Source organism: Stegostoma tigrinum, chromosome 39 (genome assembly GCF_030684315.1).
Source record: "Stegostoma tigrinum isolate sSteTig4 chromosome 39, sSteTig4.hap1, whole genome shotgun sequence".
Taxonomy (NCBI): domain Eukaryota; kingdom Metazoa; phylum Chordata; class Chondrichthyes; order Orectolobiformes; family Stegostomatidae; genus Stegostoma; species Stegostoma tigrinum.
Genome location: NC_081392.1, coordinates 21,413,785 through 21,432,052, shown reverse-complemented (window position 1 = coordinate 21,432,052; position 18,268 = coordinate 21,413,785). Strand labels below are relative to the sequence as shown.

Below are 18,268 nucleotides of genomic sequence, written 5' to 3'. Positions count from 1 at the left end.
GGAAAGTCTAGGGAGATGTCAGAGGAAGGTTCTTTACACAGAGAGTGGTGAGTGCATGGAATGCACTGCTGGCAGTGGTAGTGGAGTCAGATACATTAGGGACTTTTAAGCGACTCTTAAATAGGCACATGGAGGATAGTAAAATGCAGGGGAGTTTGGCCTTAGTAGGATAATGGGTCAGCACAACATCATGGGTTGAAGAGCCTGTGCTATACTCTTCTATTTGTAACAATAAAAGTCCTTCCAGCACCATAAATACGAAGGGAGCTCAATGAGAATTGAAACTGGTTCCTGGGATGAGGATGTTGTCGTATAAGGAGTGATTCTGAGTAAATATTTCCCCCATTTGGCAGAATCAACAATCAAGCATTACGATCTCAGAATAGAAAATCAATGATATAGGACTGATATCAAGAGAATTATTTTTATTAAATGGATTGTGAATCTTCAGAACTCATTACCCTTTAGCCTAGACGGCTGGGAATATTCACATGTTGAGTAGGTTGAATGTTCATATATTTAACTTATTATACAGATTTTGGAAATGAAGGGAATCTGGGTCTAGAACAGGAAGGCAAAGTTGAGGCATTACCTTATTGAATGGCTTCTTCCCCCCTTATACCTTTATGTTCTTAGTAACGTCTGGATGAAAATTTGTTGCCTTGTTGTCTCACACTACAACAATCAAGGGGCTACTGGCATGACATTAACGTTACTTATTTATTAATTCAGAATCGTAGGCTAATGTTCTGAGGACACTCATCTGAATCCCACAACAGCAGATGATGAAATGTGAATTCAGTTTTTAAAAAAAAGGTAGTCTAATGTCGATTTACATTTCTTAAAACAAAAGACATTTGGTAGACTAATGTCCTTTAGAGAAAGAAACCTGCCAATCTGAATCATGGGTGACTCCAGACTCACACTCATGTGGTTGACTCTTAACTACCCCTGAACAATTAGGGTGGGCAACTAATGACCTCCACATCCCATATTCAATTTTTTAAAAAGTCTAAACATATTTCATTGGCTGCAAAACACTTCAGGAACCCTAAAAGACGTTTTTTCTGAACACTTGTTCTGTTCTGTGGAAGCAATGTCGATGAGCAGGAAAGGTGCTAGTGGAGAAATAACGGTGTGGAGCTGGATGAACACAGCAGGCCAAAACAGCATCAGAGGAGCAGAAAGGCTGATGTTTTGGACCTGGATCCTTCTTCAGAAATGGGGGAGTGGAAGGGGGTTCTGAAATAAATAGGGAGAGAGGGAGAGGTAGATAGAAGATGGATAGCGGAGACGATAGGTGGAGAGGAGACAGACACGTCAAAGAGGCAGGGATGGAGCCAGTAAAGATGAGTGTAGTTCGGGAGTTAGGGAGGGGGATAGGTCACTCTGGGGAGGATAGACAGGTCAAGGGGGCGGGATAAGGCTAGTAGGTAGGAGATGGGGGTGGGGCTTGAGGTGGGAGGAGGGGATAGGTGGGAGGAAGGACAGGTTAGGGAGGCAGGGATGAACTGGGCTGGTTTTGGGGTGCGGTAGGGGGAGGGGAGATTTTGAAACTTGTGAAGTCCACATTGATACCATTGGACTGCAGGGTACTCAAGTGGAATATGAGTAGCTGTTCCTGCAACCTTCAGATAGCATCATTGTAGTACTGGAGGAGGCCCAGAATGGCATGTCATCTGAGGAACGGGTGGGGGAGTTGAAATAGTTCATGACTGGGAGGTGCAGTTGTTTAGTGCGAACCGAGTATAGGTGTTCTACAAAGCGGAAACCAAGCCTCTGCTTGGTTTCCCCGATGTAGAGGAGGCCATGACGGGAACAGCAGATGCAGTATACCACATTAGCAGACGTGCAGGTGAACATCTGCTTGATGTGGAAAGTCATCTTGGGGCCTGGGATGGGGGTGACGGAGGGGTAGGGGCAGGTGACCAGTCCTTGACTGGTTCGTCCTCCCTGGACTGACATACCTCACCCCTACCTCCCCACCTACACTATTTCAGAACCCCCCTTCCCCTCCCCCATTTCCGAAGAAGTGTCTGGGCCTGAACCTACAACCTTCCTGCTCCTCTGATGCTGCTTGGCCTGCTGTGTTCATCCAGCTCTACACCTTGTTATCTCAGATTCTCCAGCATCGGCAGTTCCTGCTATCAGTGGAGAAACAATGTGCACTTCCACAAGATTCCTCTTTTCTCGCATTCTCTTTCCTTCTCTCTCAAAAATAGTTCTCGGCAGAGGGCCATAAAGCGCCATTTAATACCTTCCCACACCCAGGAGAGATCCCAAAGTGTTCAGTGTCAAATGAGTGGTTGATTCATATGGGATGATATCAAATTCTTATTCAGCAAGTCTCACAGACACCTCAAAATAATTCGTCATGGTCATCATCTTTTAAGCCCCCCAGAGTTTATAGGAGGAGGAATATTGCACAGGAGATTCCTAACTTGTTTCAAATAGAATCAAACATATTCAACTACAAGAGCTGTGGGTATCATTTTTTACCACTCACCACCCAGATGGTCAGTCCATTTCACACTGCCTCAAGTTTAAAATGCTCCTCCTCTGCCAATCCAAATTGCTCCAATACATCTCTCCAAGCTCCTCTGGGTCATTCCCATCGTTTAGTTCCATTCAACCTCTTTGTTCACCTTGCTCACACTTTGACTCAAAGTGGTTACAGTCTGCTCTGCTCAAATTAATTCACACGAGTCTGACATGCACATAACCCCATTCCGAACATTCTTGGAACCAAATGCAATATTTGTTTTTGCTAAATAAGCATTCTTCAACTGGGTCCCCAGAGGACAATCACTCAATGAAGACCGCAGAACTTAGTCAGAGCCTAATTTAGAGATGGGAAGCATGGGATTGAGCTGGGGTGGGGGAGGAGGAGTGGGGAAAAGGAGAAGACAGAGAGATAGAGACGATAGAGACAGAAGGAAAGAGAGAGAGAGAGAGGTGTTAGAATAAGAGGGAGCAGAACCTCTTCCTACTGTTCTTCTGCATTGTTAACCATCAAAAATGTAAAGAAAAATCTCGTTAGTATTGACTATTTCCAGGTAAACGTCATAAGACTAATTAGCAACTCAACACTTGGGAACAGATTGCTCAGAACCAACAAATCCAGATTCAGTCTGTCTACTCCAATTCGCTCTGGATTCATTCAGGCAATCCCAATCCACTCTGGGTGGTTCACTAGGAAGGAATAGTCCATTTGTGCTGTGTTTAATTGTTCAATGTTGTAGGATTCCCTGTAAATAAGCTCTAGGTAAAGTTCAGCTAACCATTGTCCAGTGCCTACGTAACAGCCAGTCACTCAACATCTGGTTGTATGGATCTCTTCCCTGCAGCTATCATCAAACAGCCCTTCATATCCTTGGGAGATAGCACATTGTTCGCCAGTCTGACACAGGGTAACTGTCCTGACCAAGAAAAGGCTGGTGTACAGCACCTGGGCAATGTAAAAACTGCACAGAGCTTCTGTGGACCAATAAGGGCAATTTCTAAAACATGCTTCTTCACAGTTCCTTGACCACATCCCACCACCTGTCACTCTGTCTCTCACTTTGTACAAAGAATGAATGCTCACTGATCCCTCCAGCACAACCTGGTAAAATGTTAGTAAAGATTGATAAAAATCTAGAAATTGTACTTATAAAAGCCATTTTTTAAAATGTTGAAGGGGAGGCCAGACACTATGCTCATCAGCTCCTTAAAATCTCTCCCATTTATTAATATCAGCAACACTCCCCTCCCTGTGCCTCACTCCCACTACAATCTACCCTAAGCTTCTGACTCGCGCCTTTTACAATATTCAGGTGAGATAATAAAGAGCAGGTCTGTGTATTCAATAACACCTCGGTTTGGAAAGATTAAACATGGGAATGATAGAGGTCAGAAACATGAAATGTGCTATTTGCAGGTTTGTCTGATGTACAGTCGCTACCCATAATGAACTGCAGGTGCCTGCAGACCTGTTGATGTAGTTGCCAGGATTTCACTAAACAGCTGAGCATTAACCCTTCCATTAGCAGCGTGCACCACTATATAGTTATAGCCTGGATTTGCCTGCTGTGTCTTGTGGCTTGAAGCCAGCTTCCATAAGCAGATGTGATTGTCAATTAAACAAACCATTCCCCCCGACCTCCGCCTGGCAAGTCCCTAAAGCCTGCATACATGTTCCAGAGTTTAACAATCAACCATTAATTAATTTAAACTGCCCCACAATCTCTCCCAATACAAAATAAAAACACCTGACCAAGCTAAACAGGTTAAACAAATTGTTCAGGTTTATTTAAATATTAAAGTATTACAAAGGCCAAAAAGTTCAGCAAGATACCAATCAAGACCATACAGACAATAAAATTTGAATCAGTCTGCAGGATTTGAATATCCTGTTACCAACCTGTGGGCCTGGTTGTCTGTAACATGCAATAAGACATTTGGATGAAATGACACTGTCCTCTACAGATTTTTAATCAAAGTTATTGAGCAAAAACAACACAAAATCTTCTTTTGTTATTTAAAATTACACTTAATGATTGAGCTGTAATTCACACCAGGGCACCATTCTTGTTGAAACCATTTTTGTTTCAAGTAAGTAAAGTGTTCAACAGATCCTGGACCTTGTAAGGACAGATGCTCAATTCTAGATTGCGCATTTATTCCCCTACAAGGAATGTCCTCCCCAATTCCGGAATCCATTTGACTGACTCAGTATTCAGACGTTGGGAAGTTGCCCAGCTTCTGTCTCTGTCATTCCACAGATTTCTGAATGCAAAAGTCAGCCGATCTGTCACCAATGTAATTCTTAACATAATTACAGTGGAAGCCCAAAAACAATACGTCAAGGATTTGGTTTTAGCGCAGACGTCTTAAGACTCCCAGAAGTTTTGACAAGATTGAAGAAAACGTTTAGCTGGAATCCATTGTTTGTTCCACAAAGTCAATCAAATGTCCCAAAGCCACCCAGCTGTGATCCCCTCACTCCACCATGATCGCAGTAATTATCACTTTATTAATGACAACTAGTTTCAAAGTTTGTATAGACAGGCCTGGATTAGCAAACCAAAAAGTGTCCCTATGTCTAAGCTAGGAGGTCCTGGTTCAAGTCCAACCTGCCCGAGATGTCTTATAACATGCCTGAGCAGGCCGATGAAAGACAATTAAAATGATGGGAAAGACACGGTGTTGTAAGATCCACATAACATTGAGATCGATAGCTAAGAGAAGATCAGAAATTTCAAGCAAAGATCCTGTTGTGTCACCAACATCAACAGAGGCTACATCAGGATAAATAACAAATGGAGATCAATGGTATGCATCGTTAGTATTACTAAAGTGTTGGTCAGTAAAAGAGCTTGTATGGTCAGTGAGGTCTGCCTAGATTCAGCCGAGTCCTGGTTTATTTAGGCAGAGGCGGAAGGAACTCACATCTCAGCTGCCGCTGTGAACACCCAGATGATGAAATGAATGGACAAATACATTTCATGGCCAATGGTGGCTAGTTCAATAGTTCAAGACCTCTGGAGAGATAAGGTCAGTGAAATGAACTGCAGCTCACACTAACGGTCCTAGATAAGAACCCTGAAGCAACAGGGTTTCATATCAAAGCAAGCGTAAAGTGCACAAGAGACAGGGCAGTTCTGCATGATGTGGCCTGATACTGTCCTGGCTACCACAACAGACATTATGAAGATACAGATGTTAAGCAATACAAGAAGCTGGGAACATTCCTATTGGTCTGTAGCTAACTCCATCTGTGATTAGGAATTCCAGGGAATTGCAATGCCAACATCATGCGAGCAGGAGCTCACCACTATTGTACTACAGCAATAACACGGCCTGGATCACTGGGGGGTGCTTTTCAAATATTTTATGCCCAGTGTGAGGAAGCTCTTGAAGTCCGAGTACTGGAAAAGTTATCCCATTACAAGAATGTTTTTGGAATAGTTTCTTAGAACAGAACAGCATGTTCGAGAGCCAACCAATCAGGGTATCCCAGTCCTGGGATTAATGAAGGTGGCATAGGTAAGTGTGATCATAACTTAATTGAAAATTACATTCAATTTGATGGACAGAAGACAGGGTCTAAGACTATTAATTTAAACTTGATTAAGGACAGTTATGATGGCATGAAAGTAGAGCTAGCTAAACCAAAGTGGAAAAGCAGAATTAGCAATAGATCAATTGATGTGCAGTGACAAACATTGAAAGGACTTTCTCATAATACACAATAGACATTACCAGAAGAAAATATCAAGGTAAGGACCACCACCAAAAAATTCCAATGCTTAAAGACAATATCAAACTTTAAAGAAAAACTTAGAATTGCACGAAAGTGGCGACAGGCCACAATGCTGGTCACGCTGGACTGGATAACTACAGTAAATAATTAAAAGATTAATAAGCGAGGAAATTAGAGCATGAGAGGAAGTGAGCTAGAGAAAAGAAAACAGAACAAAAGTTTTTAAAATTTATTTCTTAAAAAAAGTAGAGTTAAAGTCAGAATTGGTCCTACAGAAAGTAAGTCTTGAGAATTAATAATTAATATTAAGATGGAAGATGAATTGAGCACATATTTTGGATCAATTTTCACTATGGAGGAAAGAAGTAACATCCTAGAAGTAGCTGTAAATCAGGAAATGAGTCAGGAGGAACTCAAAAAGACTACAATCATTAGGTGGTGTTGGTGAGCGAATTGTTGGAGCGGTGGGCTGGTGTTAATTTCCAAAATACCCTCAATTTGGGGAAGGTTCCTTTAGGTTGGAAAATAGCAAACAAAAATAGCAACATTGAAAAAGAGAATGGATAGAAAGCAGGAAATTACAGGCCAGTTAGTTTAACATCAGTCATCAGAAATAGATTCCAAATTATTATAGATGATGTTACAGCCGGACGTTTGGGAAAAGAAAATCACATTTAACCAACTTATTGAAGTTGTTTGAAGATGTAACATGTGTTGTAGAGAAAGAGAAACTAGTGAATGTACTGAACCTGAAATTATCAGGTGTTTTATTAGGTGGCACAAATGTTATTGCAGAAAATAAATGCTCATGCCGTTAGAAGCAATATTTTGCCACAGACAGAATATTAGCTGTCTTACAGGGACCAGACAGGAGGCATAAATTGTTCATTTGCTGGCTGACAAAACATCATGAGTATTGTGCCACAATATGGGTCGCCAACTGTTTACAATTCATATAGGTAAAGGAAGTGATAGAAGCGATGGCTACTAACTTTGTAGGCAATACAAAGATAAGCAGGAAAGTAAGTTGTGAAGAGAACATAAGGGAGCTACAAAGAGATATAGATAGGTTAAGTGAGTGGAAAAAGATCTGGCAAATGGTATATAATGTAGGAAAATGTGAAAGTGCCTACTTTGGCAGAAAGAATAAGAGAAGCATATTACTTAAATGGTGAGACATTGCAAATTCTGAGATCAAAGGGATCTGGGTGTCCTTGTGCATGAATGGCAGAAGATGTGTTTGCTGGTGTAGCAAATAATTAGGCAATTTAATTTTCGTAAGGGAATGGAGTACAAACGTAGGGAGTTATACATGATACCGATGCCACCCTATCTCGAATATTGTATTGGTCACCTCTTTTAAAGAGGGATGATAATACATTAGAGGCAGTTCAGAGAAGGGTTAATAGACTAACCCCTTGAAACAGATGGTTTCCTTATGAGAAAAAAATTGGGCTCCCAAGGCATCTCAACATGGGGATGTGGGTGGAGGGGGTGGGGATACTTCATCTTGTGGGAGAATCTAGAACCAGGAATCACTGTTTAAAAGTAAGGGGTTGTCCATTTAAAGCAGAGACAAGGAGAAACATCCTTGTTACAGGGGCTTGACAGTCTTTGGAACTTTCTCAAAAAGGCAGTAGAAGTAAAGACGTTGAACTTTTTTTTAAAAAACAGCAGAGAGAGATTGCTCAGAGATAGTAGGAACTGCTGTTGCTGGAGAAGCTGAGATAATACAGTACAGAGCTGGATGAACACAGCAGGCCAAGCAGCATCAGAGGAGCAGGAAAGCTGGCATTTCGGGTCAGGACCTTTCTTCAGAAATAGGGGAGGGGAAAGGGAGCTAGGAAATAAATAGGAGGGTGGGGCTGGGGAAGGTAGGTGGGATAGTGATAGGTGAGTGCAGGTAGGCAGTGGTCGGGATTGATCAGTGAGGTGAAAGGAGCAGATAGGTGGGAGAGAAGACGGGCAGGATATTCCACCTTGGGAAACCTCACCAAGTGTCACAATGACGCCACCTGGAAACTGAATGAGCAGCACCTCACATTCCGCCTTGGGAACCTACAACTCAATGGTCTCAATGTGGACTTTACCAGTTTCAAAATCTCCCCACCCTCAGCCTCACCCCATGACCAATCCTCCCTCTCATCCCCACCCCCTTGACCTGACACAACCTGTCCATCTTCTCTCCCACCTATCTGCCTCCTACCTCACTGACCAATCCCCACCTGCATTCACTTACTACCATCCCCAACCCTACCCTCCTTCTCTCTATTTATTTCAGAGATAGATTCCTCCCTTGTTTATCAGGGATCTGAGTCAAAAGGTTATTGAGGACGGTGAGATGGATGGAAATGTGGAGTAATCATGTGAGCAATGGTCTTCTTTCTCTCATGAGGCAAATCGGTCTTCTTCTGCTCCTAATTCATATTCTCGTGTGTGCAACAGTCCAAAGCACCAGCACCCAACATAACACCCCAGAGGTCCCATGGGCAGGTGATGGAAATATCAAAATCGATGACCCTGCAAAGAACAACACTCTAAAAACCAGCTTCTGGAATTGTGTATTTCAGAAAAAAATCACAGGCAATAATTTTCTCCAGCGTTGTCCGGCTGGAGGCCCAGGATTCTACATTGCCTGCACACAGCATCCAACTGAGGACAGTTCCCATCAAGGAAACAAAAAAGGGACAGTTACAGAAGAAAGGGACTAAATATTTTTTTAAGAATTGATTCTATAATCTGTTGAATGTAATATTAATTTTGTAAATACATCTTTGTTAGAGATAATAGGAACTGCAGATGCTGGAGATTCCAAGATAATAAAATGTGGGGCTGGATGAACACAGCAGGCCAAGCAGCATCTCAGGAGCACAAAAGCTGACGTTTCGGGCCTAGGCCCTTCACTTTTGTTACTTTGTTTTTCTCCTGTGTCAGATAATAATGTTCTCTCACTGCTTGATGCTGATGACTGCCTTATGTTAGAGTTTTTTGCTTATTCAGCAGAGGTGAGCAAAATTGTTGCTGCTACTCCCCAGAGAACCTGTAGAGATTCATCCTGAATCCTGTCGAGTAACAGTTCCTGTTTGAATGTTAATTCAGCAATAACTTAAATGAAGACAAAAATCTCTGCACTTATCACAATATCTCTTCCAGATGACACTCAGGGCTCATCACAATGGAGCCCAATTTGAAACTAACATAGCTTTTTGAACCTCAAAAGAACAGCACATTCTGCTACCATCTTGAAAGCATTCTAAGAACTCTTCACCCAGGCTTCTCCTGCCAAGGTTATTTTTCCAGTTTTTAATGTAGATTAAAACATGTCATCATTGCTGTGCCTTTCCCACAAATACTCAATATTTCTCATATACTTTGTTCCACAGTGTGATTATTGTTAGGAGACCTGTAGAGCACTCCCACTTCTTTAGTAACTTCGCTAGTAACTTCTTTCTAGTGCTATTTTTGATTGACAGTGCTAACCCTCCACCCTCACAGAGCATCCCACTGTTTATATGAGGGTAATGTACTGTTGAATATTCAGGACCCAATCCCCATCATCCTGCAGCTACATCTCTATAATAGCTATTACATCATATTCATTGACTTCATTGTGCACAATCAATTTTTTTTTAGTTTCTATGAATGTTCCACACATTCAGGTACAGACTTTTTAATTTTGCTTTTTGTTACCTTTGTAACATCGAATCTTAACTGTTGGTGCATTCTGAAATTTATTCTCTGCTCCTTCCTGCCACTAACTTGACTCTACCCCTGGATTTGCTACATCTACCCAAGCTTTATCCTCACTCCCACTGTTTAGTTTAAAACCTTCTCCACTTCCCTCGTTAGAGGTTGCCAGAAAACTGATACCAGCACAATTCAGGTGAAGTCTGTCCAATCAGTATAAACCTGATTTGCCCAATACTGGCTCCAGTGGTCCATTAACTGAAACACATTTCTCCTAAACCAGTCCTTGAGCAGTGTACTAACTTCACTGATAACAATATCTAAGCAGAACTTCCTCCCTTGTCCTGCCAATGTCACTGGCAGCTATGTTGACCACAACAACTGGGTCTTCCCCCGTCACTCCAAATTCCACACTGCCTTGAGCAGATGTCCTAAACTCTGGCACCAGGTAGACAGCACAGCTGTCTGGACTCACACTGTTGGCTCTAGGAAATCATGTCTATTCCCCTTATTATGCTAGCCCCTATAACAACTGCATTGCTTTTTACACCCCCCAACTTTAAAGGCCTCCTGAACCAAAGTGCCCTAGTCATTGTGCTCCTCCTCCCTACAGGCCTTGCTTTTGTCCACACAGTTGAGCACCTGAAACATGTCAGATCATTACGCAGCAATGTGGGAGCCTCTGCCTCTGAAAGTGATCCAAGGCATTGGCTCCTACAATACAGTGCCCTCCTAGCCCTTACCTGCCTCACTTATGACCACATGTTTCTGACCCTTACTACGGGTGGAATGGGATGACCCACCCCTAAGGAGTGTGGCTGTCTTTAGAACAAAGTATCACTGTACACAGTGGAGGGATTGTCGAATTTCTGGTATTTCTTCCTCCTGTCTGATACATCACAAGATCTTCAGTTCATCTTCTAATTGAATGGTTGAGTTGGAATCCCTGTAGTTTTACATTTTTACTAGAGGTGTTCACCTTGGAACACGTTCAGAGCCAGAGCTCCCCATTCCTCAGCTGCAACACATCATCTGGTTCCCCATTGCCTTGTCTAATTAGTCAAATGTAACTTCTTAATTTATTCAGTCATGTTAAATTGTAAATTTTACTACATTGATTAAATAGTATTACCTCTTACAACTGAAAGCCATATGTTAACATCTAATGTCACCCAACTCTTATGATTCACTCACTTTTCACTTTCTCAAACTGAGCGCACACTGACTGCCAGTTTCTGAGTGAAGCAGGTGAATGGGTGCACTCAAATGGTCAAGAAAGGAAGAACAAAGGTGGGCCTCCTTCTGCCACTTCACAAAACATGCATGCTCCACCAAATGTGCATGACTTCTACTCTGTAGCAGTTGAACTTAATGCTGGCTGCACTCAGCACTGTTGATTTAAGTCAGATGAGTCAGTTTGGTTTTGCTATTGTTCAAGTTCATTTTAGCTAGCGCCTTCATTAATTAACTACTCACTAATTTATCAAAGAAATGGAGCTTAGTTTCAAGCTCCATGTCATATTAGTCACGGACAGTGTCTTCAGGCCCTTACAAGTGAGACCTTCTGCATGTTCTGCCCAGATTTGAGACACTAAACTCCAAATGGTCTGAAGCTGAAAACACTGGGCTAAAACAGCTCATCTTCATATTGGCTGGAGAAAGATGACACAATTTCTACAACCTACCCCAGTCTTGAAGATCTCCTGTCCCTCATCCTCTCACACTACAACCCACTCCTCAAACTCCTTCAAATCTTCTTACCACACTTTTAGAAATCACCTCAAAACACATCCATTCAACCATACTTTCAGTCACCTTTCTCAACCTCAGCTCCATGGTTGAGGCTCACTGGTTCTTTCAGAGTAAAGTTGTAATTGGTATTGATTTCAGGGTTTTGACAGGGACTCCTCCAAGCAATATTACAATTGTGAGAACAGTCACTCAGATTGCAGACTGGAGGATACATTTCCAACTTGATTCCTGACCTCAGTGAGAATATCAAGTTCTCATTAAGCTATTGAGTTGGGATGTGGTCACATCGGCCTTTGTCTCACACCAGTCATCAATGAAGACAGCAACATCTAAAGTTCATTATCTGCATACCCTTATAAGGGTGGGCTGTAAGAACCAGCACTGAAGTCAGTTGTGCCTCTCTCCCTAATTAATCCACAGATACAGCCGTGGATGAATCATTGATTTAACTCATCAACCATTTCTGTTAGGTCCTGTGTTTGACCACTACCCAATCAGGTTCTCCTGTCCAAACCAATGGAAATTGGAGGACGGTGTTGTCTGTTAGATGTAGTTACTCATTTCACCAGCCTTCCCTATGCTGATAAAGCTCCTTTGGTACTTACGTGAGTGGTTGCCATCGGACCGTAGACTTCTTTCGGCCAACGTAGCGAGCGCTCGATGCTTTCTTCCCTCCTGCTTTCTCTCTCTTTTGCTTCTTACTGATGCGTCCCATTGACAAAGCTGGCACAAGCTGTGCCTTGGGTGAAACTGTTGTGGGATTGGTTGGGAGCTGAAGGTCAGTCACTATTTCACATCGTGTGCCGGTAAAGCCGGGCTTACACAAACACGTCTGAGGCTGTTGGCAAAATCCACCATTCTGACAGCGGGGGAAGCAGATAGCTGCAAAGTGACCAGAACATAACCAATCAAGACACAGCTCAGTGAAGGGGAAAGTCTGAAATTGTCATAATCCTTCTCTATTCAAAGTAGCATCTGGGGAAACAGGGACTGTCTCCATTTCATGCAGTACCTGGGAAGATAGATAGCAGCGAAATTTGACAAGATATCTGGGACATAGATGGAAAGGAAAGAACACATCCTGCCAGCCTCATATAACCACAGTGACCCTGCGGCAAGGAGTAGGCATGGCGCTGTCTCTCAATACAATGAGCAACTCCCTCACCAACTGTTGTCACTTCCAATTCACAGGCTAAGGGTTCGATATCCTACCTTTCCACTGAAAAATCAGCATGTGACCCAGTTCTGACCTCTAGATTTGGGGTTAGTTAAAAAGTTTAATACAGGACATACCCAGAGATCTGCGGGTCTGGCAGCATCTGTGAAGAAAAATCAGGTTACCGTTTTGGGATAGACCGAGTTCTGATGAAGGGTTAACACAGCGTGAAGCTGGAGGAACACAGCAGGCCAGGCAGCAGAGGAACAGGACAGCAACCTTTCTTCAGAAAAAAATGGCCTTCTGAGGATGGATCACCAGATTCTAAACACTAACTCTGATTTTTCTTCAGAGATGCTACCAGACCTGCTAAGCTTTTCCAGCAACTTTGTTTTCGTTCCTAATTTACATTTGCAATTATTTTGGTTTTTACACCCAGAGATCTTCATATAAAAAGCAACAAATTTAAATGTACAAATCCTTCAGCCTGATACACGTACAGCAACTCAAATAATCATTTTGATTTGATAATTAAAATGATGGGGTCAGCTGACTGTGTGTTGAATGTTGCCTGTCACTTCTGGACTCGGGGTTTAAACCTAGCCTTCACCAATATCATCAGTACCTGTTGTATAAAAAGCCTTGACTAATAGACAGGAAGAATAAGTCTGGGATGTTAGTTACAGATAAACAAATCTTCAGGCAGCACCATGGGATTGTACATTGTAAAGAGATCATCGATGCCTGTTGTTATATTAGTCTGGTACAGAAAACAACTAAAATTTAGACTGAGCTACAGGACTGGCTTAGTAAAATAAAAATTCTAATAGTCTGTCTCTAACCCATGTTGTTCCTGTCCTGGGGTAATTTGATGGCGGCAGTGTACAGGAAGTTTTACTCTAACCCCACAGTGTTCTTTGTTTGGAAGCTCTTGATGTTGATGTTCAAGAACAGAGTCAATTCAATTCAATTCAATTCAAATATTTTACAACAACAACTTGCATTTAAATAACTGCTTTCAGGATAGCTAAAAAAATCAAAAGCAGCATCAGAGATGTGAGTCAAACATTAAGAGTCACAAAGAGAAGCTTGGACAAGTGACCTGAAGCTTATGAGTCAGGTTGGAGCTTCTCAAGGGCAGCAAAGGGGAGGCAGAGTATAAAGAAGTGGACAACTAGGCACGATCAGAGAGGAGGATTTTTGGAAAGTTGTGCACGTTTAGAGATTTCAGGAAAGACGAGTTGGGAGATAGTCATGTAAGCACTCCAGGCTGTTAATTGGGTTGGTAGGTTCAGGTAGAGAGCTTCTGGGAGTGGGAAAGGCTGGGAGGCAGAATTCCAGAACTTTGAAGCTTGGATTGGCCTCTTCTTGTTCCTGGGTTTCTACCACCACCTACAGGGCAAATGTAGTTGGTACATCATGCAACGGTAAAGCACCAGAAATGAAACCTTCCATAATTCCCCACGAAAATCACCAAGCTACGGGGTTGATATTGAGGCGAGGAACTAATAGGACTTGGGTAGTCAGACTGAGCTGTAACACTGCAGCAGTATGAGTGAGCACAACAAGTGAGATAGGTTACAGGTCAAATACAAACTGTGCTGTAACGAAATAGTAGGAACTGTATCACGTAATGATGCTACTGCATTGGAATTAATTTCCTTTAGGAAAGGAAGTCCATCACCCTCACCTAGTCTTACAAATATGTGACTCCAGGCCCACAGCAGTGTGGTGGATTCTTTACTACCCTCTGGGCAATTAGGGGTGGGCAATAAATGGTGGTCCAGTCAGTGAATCCCACATCCTATGAATTAATCTTAAAAAAAAAAGCATTTGTGCAACACAAGTCAGGCAACAACAACATCCAAACAATAAAAAGCGTCATTTCTCTTTGATATTCAGTGGCACGAATATGGCTAAAATCCCCTATTATCAATACCTGTGGACCATCACTGATTGATTGTAACGTGTGCCGAAATACAATGAAAAGCTTTATTTACAGTATTACAGGCGAATTATAGTAAGCAAAAGATGTACAGATCAAAAAGACTTAGAGGCATACAGATTATATCACTAGGTGAAATCAGCGTTAGCAAGATCAGCGTTACTTGAGGCTACAGAGTCCATTCATCAGTCTAATAACACCTTGGAAGAAGCTGTTCCTGAACTTGCTGGTGTGTGTGTGTGTTCAGGCTTCTGTATCTTCTGCCTGATGGAAGAGGTTGTAGGAGATCATTACCAGGGTGCAATGGGTCTTTGATGATGTGGCAATCTTTCTGCAGCAGCGAGCCATGTAAATGCTCAACAAGGAACATGTCAAGTGTGAGATGGAATACACCCTACCTGCCTGGATGAGAGCAGCCCTAACAACACTCAAGTAACTCTTACCATCCAGGACAAAAAAAAACTGATTTGACTGAAGCCCCATCCACCGCCTTCAACATTCACTTTCTCCCCCATTACAATGGGTATCATCTGCAAACTGCACTGTACCAACACTCCCTCAAAAGCACCTTCTGACCCATAACATTCACAATCTAGAAGGACAACAGCAGATGCCTGGGAATACCACCACTCAGTTCTCCTCCAAGTCGCTCACCATCTTGACTTGTACATATCACCATTCCTTCATTGTCAATGAATCAAAATCCTGGAACACTCTCCCTAAACGCATTGTAGGTTTCCCTACAGCATATGGACTGCAGCGATTCAAGAAGGCAGGTCACCCCCACGTTATTAAGGGCAGCTAGGGGTGGGAAATGAATACTCGCCAAGTTATGTCCCATTAACGAATAAGAAAAACTACTAGTTGGATTCGAATCCCAACTGTCTTCAGAGAATGTGCTCTTTAAACATGTGCCCTTTAAAGATAAAAGGAATAGCAGTTCCTCCGTTAAACTGACTTGAAAGTTTAGCTGATTCGAGTCAGACTCTCTCTGAAGTTTGTCTTTTCCTGTTGGACATCTTTTCAGCCTGTAAAATGTACCAGGTGTTGCCAGTGAAACACCATCAATCATATTTGCAGACTGAAAGCACCCACTAGCCTTACTTTCTGCTTGGTCACAGTAGCTAGGCATGTCTTTGTACGATTACAAAATAAGCTTTGGTGACAGCATCTGCTAAAAGCCTGAATGTTATTCTGTTTCTGATGAAGTGTAATTGGAGCTGAGATACAGAAACCACACTAAAGCTTAGTCTTTGAAGCTATGTTGGATCGGGAAGCACTTTTTATATCAGATAATACACTCCTTGTGCTACACAGGGGAGAATCCGCTGAATAGATTCAAGATCCTTTCATGGCCAAAGTGGGGATGGCATTTGTGCGGGGGTGGTTCCCAAGGTTGTGTGTATGCTACAGTCTGTAAAAACAACTTCTCCCAATTCCCAAGCCTCTGGATCACCTGTTTTCCAGGATCTCAGTCCCAGTGTCAGCTGGACACAGGAAGTCAACAGATCACAAAGATAATGAGCAGCTCTACTCTGGGGGGGGAGGTTTTTGAAAACTCTCCTCACCAGCTGGTCCTTGCTGACAGTCAGCGTCTGGATCAGACTCAAGGGCAGATGGGAGACAGAGATGTTGGTCACTGTGACCCTCTTGAAAAGAAACGTCAATGACTAGAGGTCTCTCTCACACACAAACTCCAAACTCATGGTTCTCTGTCGTGCTTGGTGTGGTCTCTACATGAAGCACAATGCTTCAAGATATAGGGAGTACTACACTGCTTGAAGAGGGACCAATTGCTTGAAATTATACAGGAAACTACAAAAAGCACAGTTCTGCTCAGGTTGCACAATACATAAAAGTCACATTTGGTTCACATCTCTGTACTGACATACACAGAACTAATACAGATCAGCACAAATTGACAGCCAGTCTAGATTGCCACAACAGCTGCCAGATTTCATGCCCACAGGTTTTCACAGACTGACTTCAGGGCTTTTAGGTGTATTTGAGGACAGAAATCCAGGCTGCTCTACTTTTGAATTCTTTGGGCCTGGCCAGCTCAAATGACAGCACAGGTTGAGTTCAAGCATAGTCAGGAAAAGATCCAGTGATATTGGATGGCAAAATAGACTCTTAATGAAGGTCACAACATGTGGAATCAAAGTACAGTAAAAGCTGGTTACGAAAGAAGGTGCAGAGAACAGGCTTAAAGTTACTCAGAATGGTGATAGTTAGGAAGTAAAGCTTCATAAAAATTGTCACTGGGACTGATATTGCCCACTGTTTAGATATTCTTACAGAGGACATCACCTACAATTTTCCTTTCCAAGCTAAATCACTATCCTGACTTGAAAACATATTGCTGTTCTTTTGCTGTCACTGGCTCAAAGTTCTCACCCTAACAGCATTGTGGGTGCCCCTACAACTGCAGTTCACTACCACCTTCACAAGGACAACAAGGGATGAACAATAAATTCTGATTCAGCCAGTAACACCCACATCTCAAGAATAAAGAAAGACTTGGCTTTTTAGTTAGAGCACATGCTTAATACAGAGAAGTACTGTGGCAAAATACAGGAAAAAAAGTGAACATTAGTAAATAAATTCAATACAGATAAAAATGAGGTTGCAAGAATAACAGGATAATAAAGTGTGAAGCTGGATGAACACAAGCAGCATCTCAGGAGCACAAAAGCTGACGTTTCGGGCCTAGACCCTTCATCAGAGAGGGGAATGGGGTGAGGGTTCTGGAATAAATAGGGAGAGACGGGGGGGAGGTGGACTGAAGATGGAGAGAAAAGAAGATAGGTGGAGAGGAGAGTATAGGTGAGGAGGTAGGGAGGGGATAGGTCAGTCCAGGGAAGAAGTTGGGATGAGGTTGGTAAGTAGGAAATGGAGGTGCGGCTTGGGGTGGGAGGAAGGGATGGGTGAGAGGAAGAACAGGTTAGGGAGGCAGAGATAGGCTGGGCTGGTTTTGGGATGCAGTGGGTGGAGGGGAAGAGCTGGGCTGGTTGTGTGGTGCAGTGGGGGGAGGGGACGAACTGGGCTGGTTTTGGGATGCGGTGGGGAAGGGGAGATTTTGAAGCTGGTGAAGTCCACATCGATACCATTGGGCTGCAGGGTTCTCAAGCGGAATATGAGTTGCTGTTCCTGCAACCTTCAGGTGGCATCATTGTGGCACTGCAGGAGGCCCATGATGGACATGCCAACTAAAGAATGGGAGGGGGAGTTGAAATGGTTCGTGACTGGGAGGTGCAGTTGTTTATTGCGAACTGAGCGGAGGTGTTCTGCAAAGCGGTTTACTCCTTGAAAAATGAGTGACAGAGGGACTTGGAAAACAGATCACTCAAAAGTAGTGATACAAGTTAAGAAGGGCAAAGAAAAAGGAAAGCAGGCACTGTGATTAATTTCCGGAAAGATAGAATTGAAAAACAGAGGATTTCTGTTAAACCTACATTGAACTTCAGTGAAACCACAATTGCTG

The 18,268-nt window shown here is 42.8% G+C and overlaps 1 protein-coding gene across 3 annotated transcripts in view; it reads right to left on the bottom strand.

Moving 5' to 3' along the window:
• Positions 1-18,268, bottom strand: part of LOC125447701 (latent-transforming growth factor beta-binding protein 1-like) — a 120,501-nt gene that overhangs the window by 98,474 nt on the left and 3,759 nt on the right. The window contains exons 1-2 of one of the 3 annotated variants that reach the window (XM_059640916.1): positions 14,530-14,655; positions 12,289-12,565 (exon numbers count right to left, since the gene is read on the bottom strand). The exons of 1 other annotated variant lie outside the window; for it this stretch is intronic. In XM_059640916.1, the coding sequence (XP_059496899.1) occupies positions 12,289-12,398 (110 nt within the window). In that variant the 5' untranslated portion in view covers positions 12,399-12,565; positions 14,530-14,655. Of the gene's footprint in view, positions 1-12,288; positions 12,566-14,529; positions 14,656-18,268 lie in introns of those variants that run through there. One more of the 3 variants, XM_059640915.1, reaches the window with a different exon arrangement.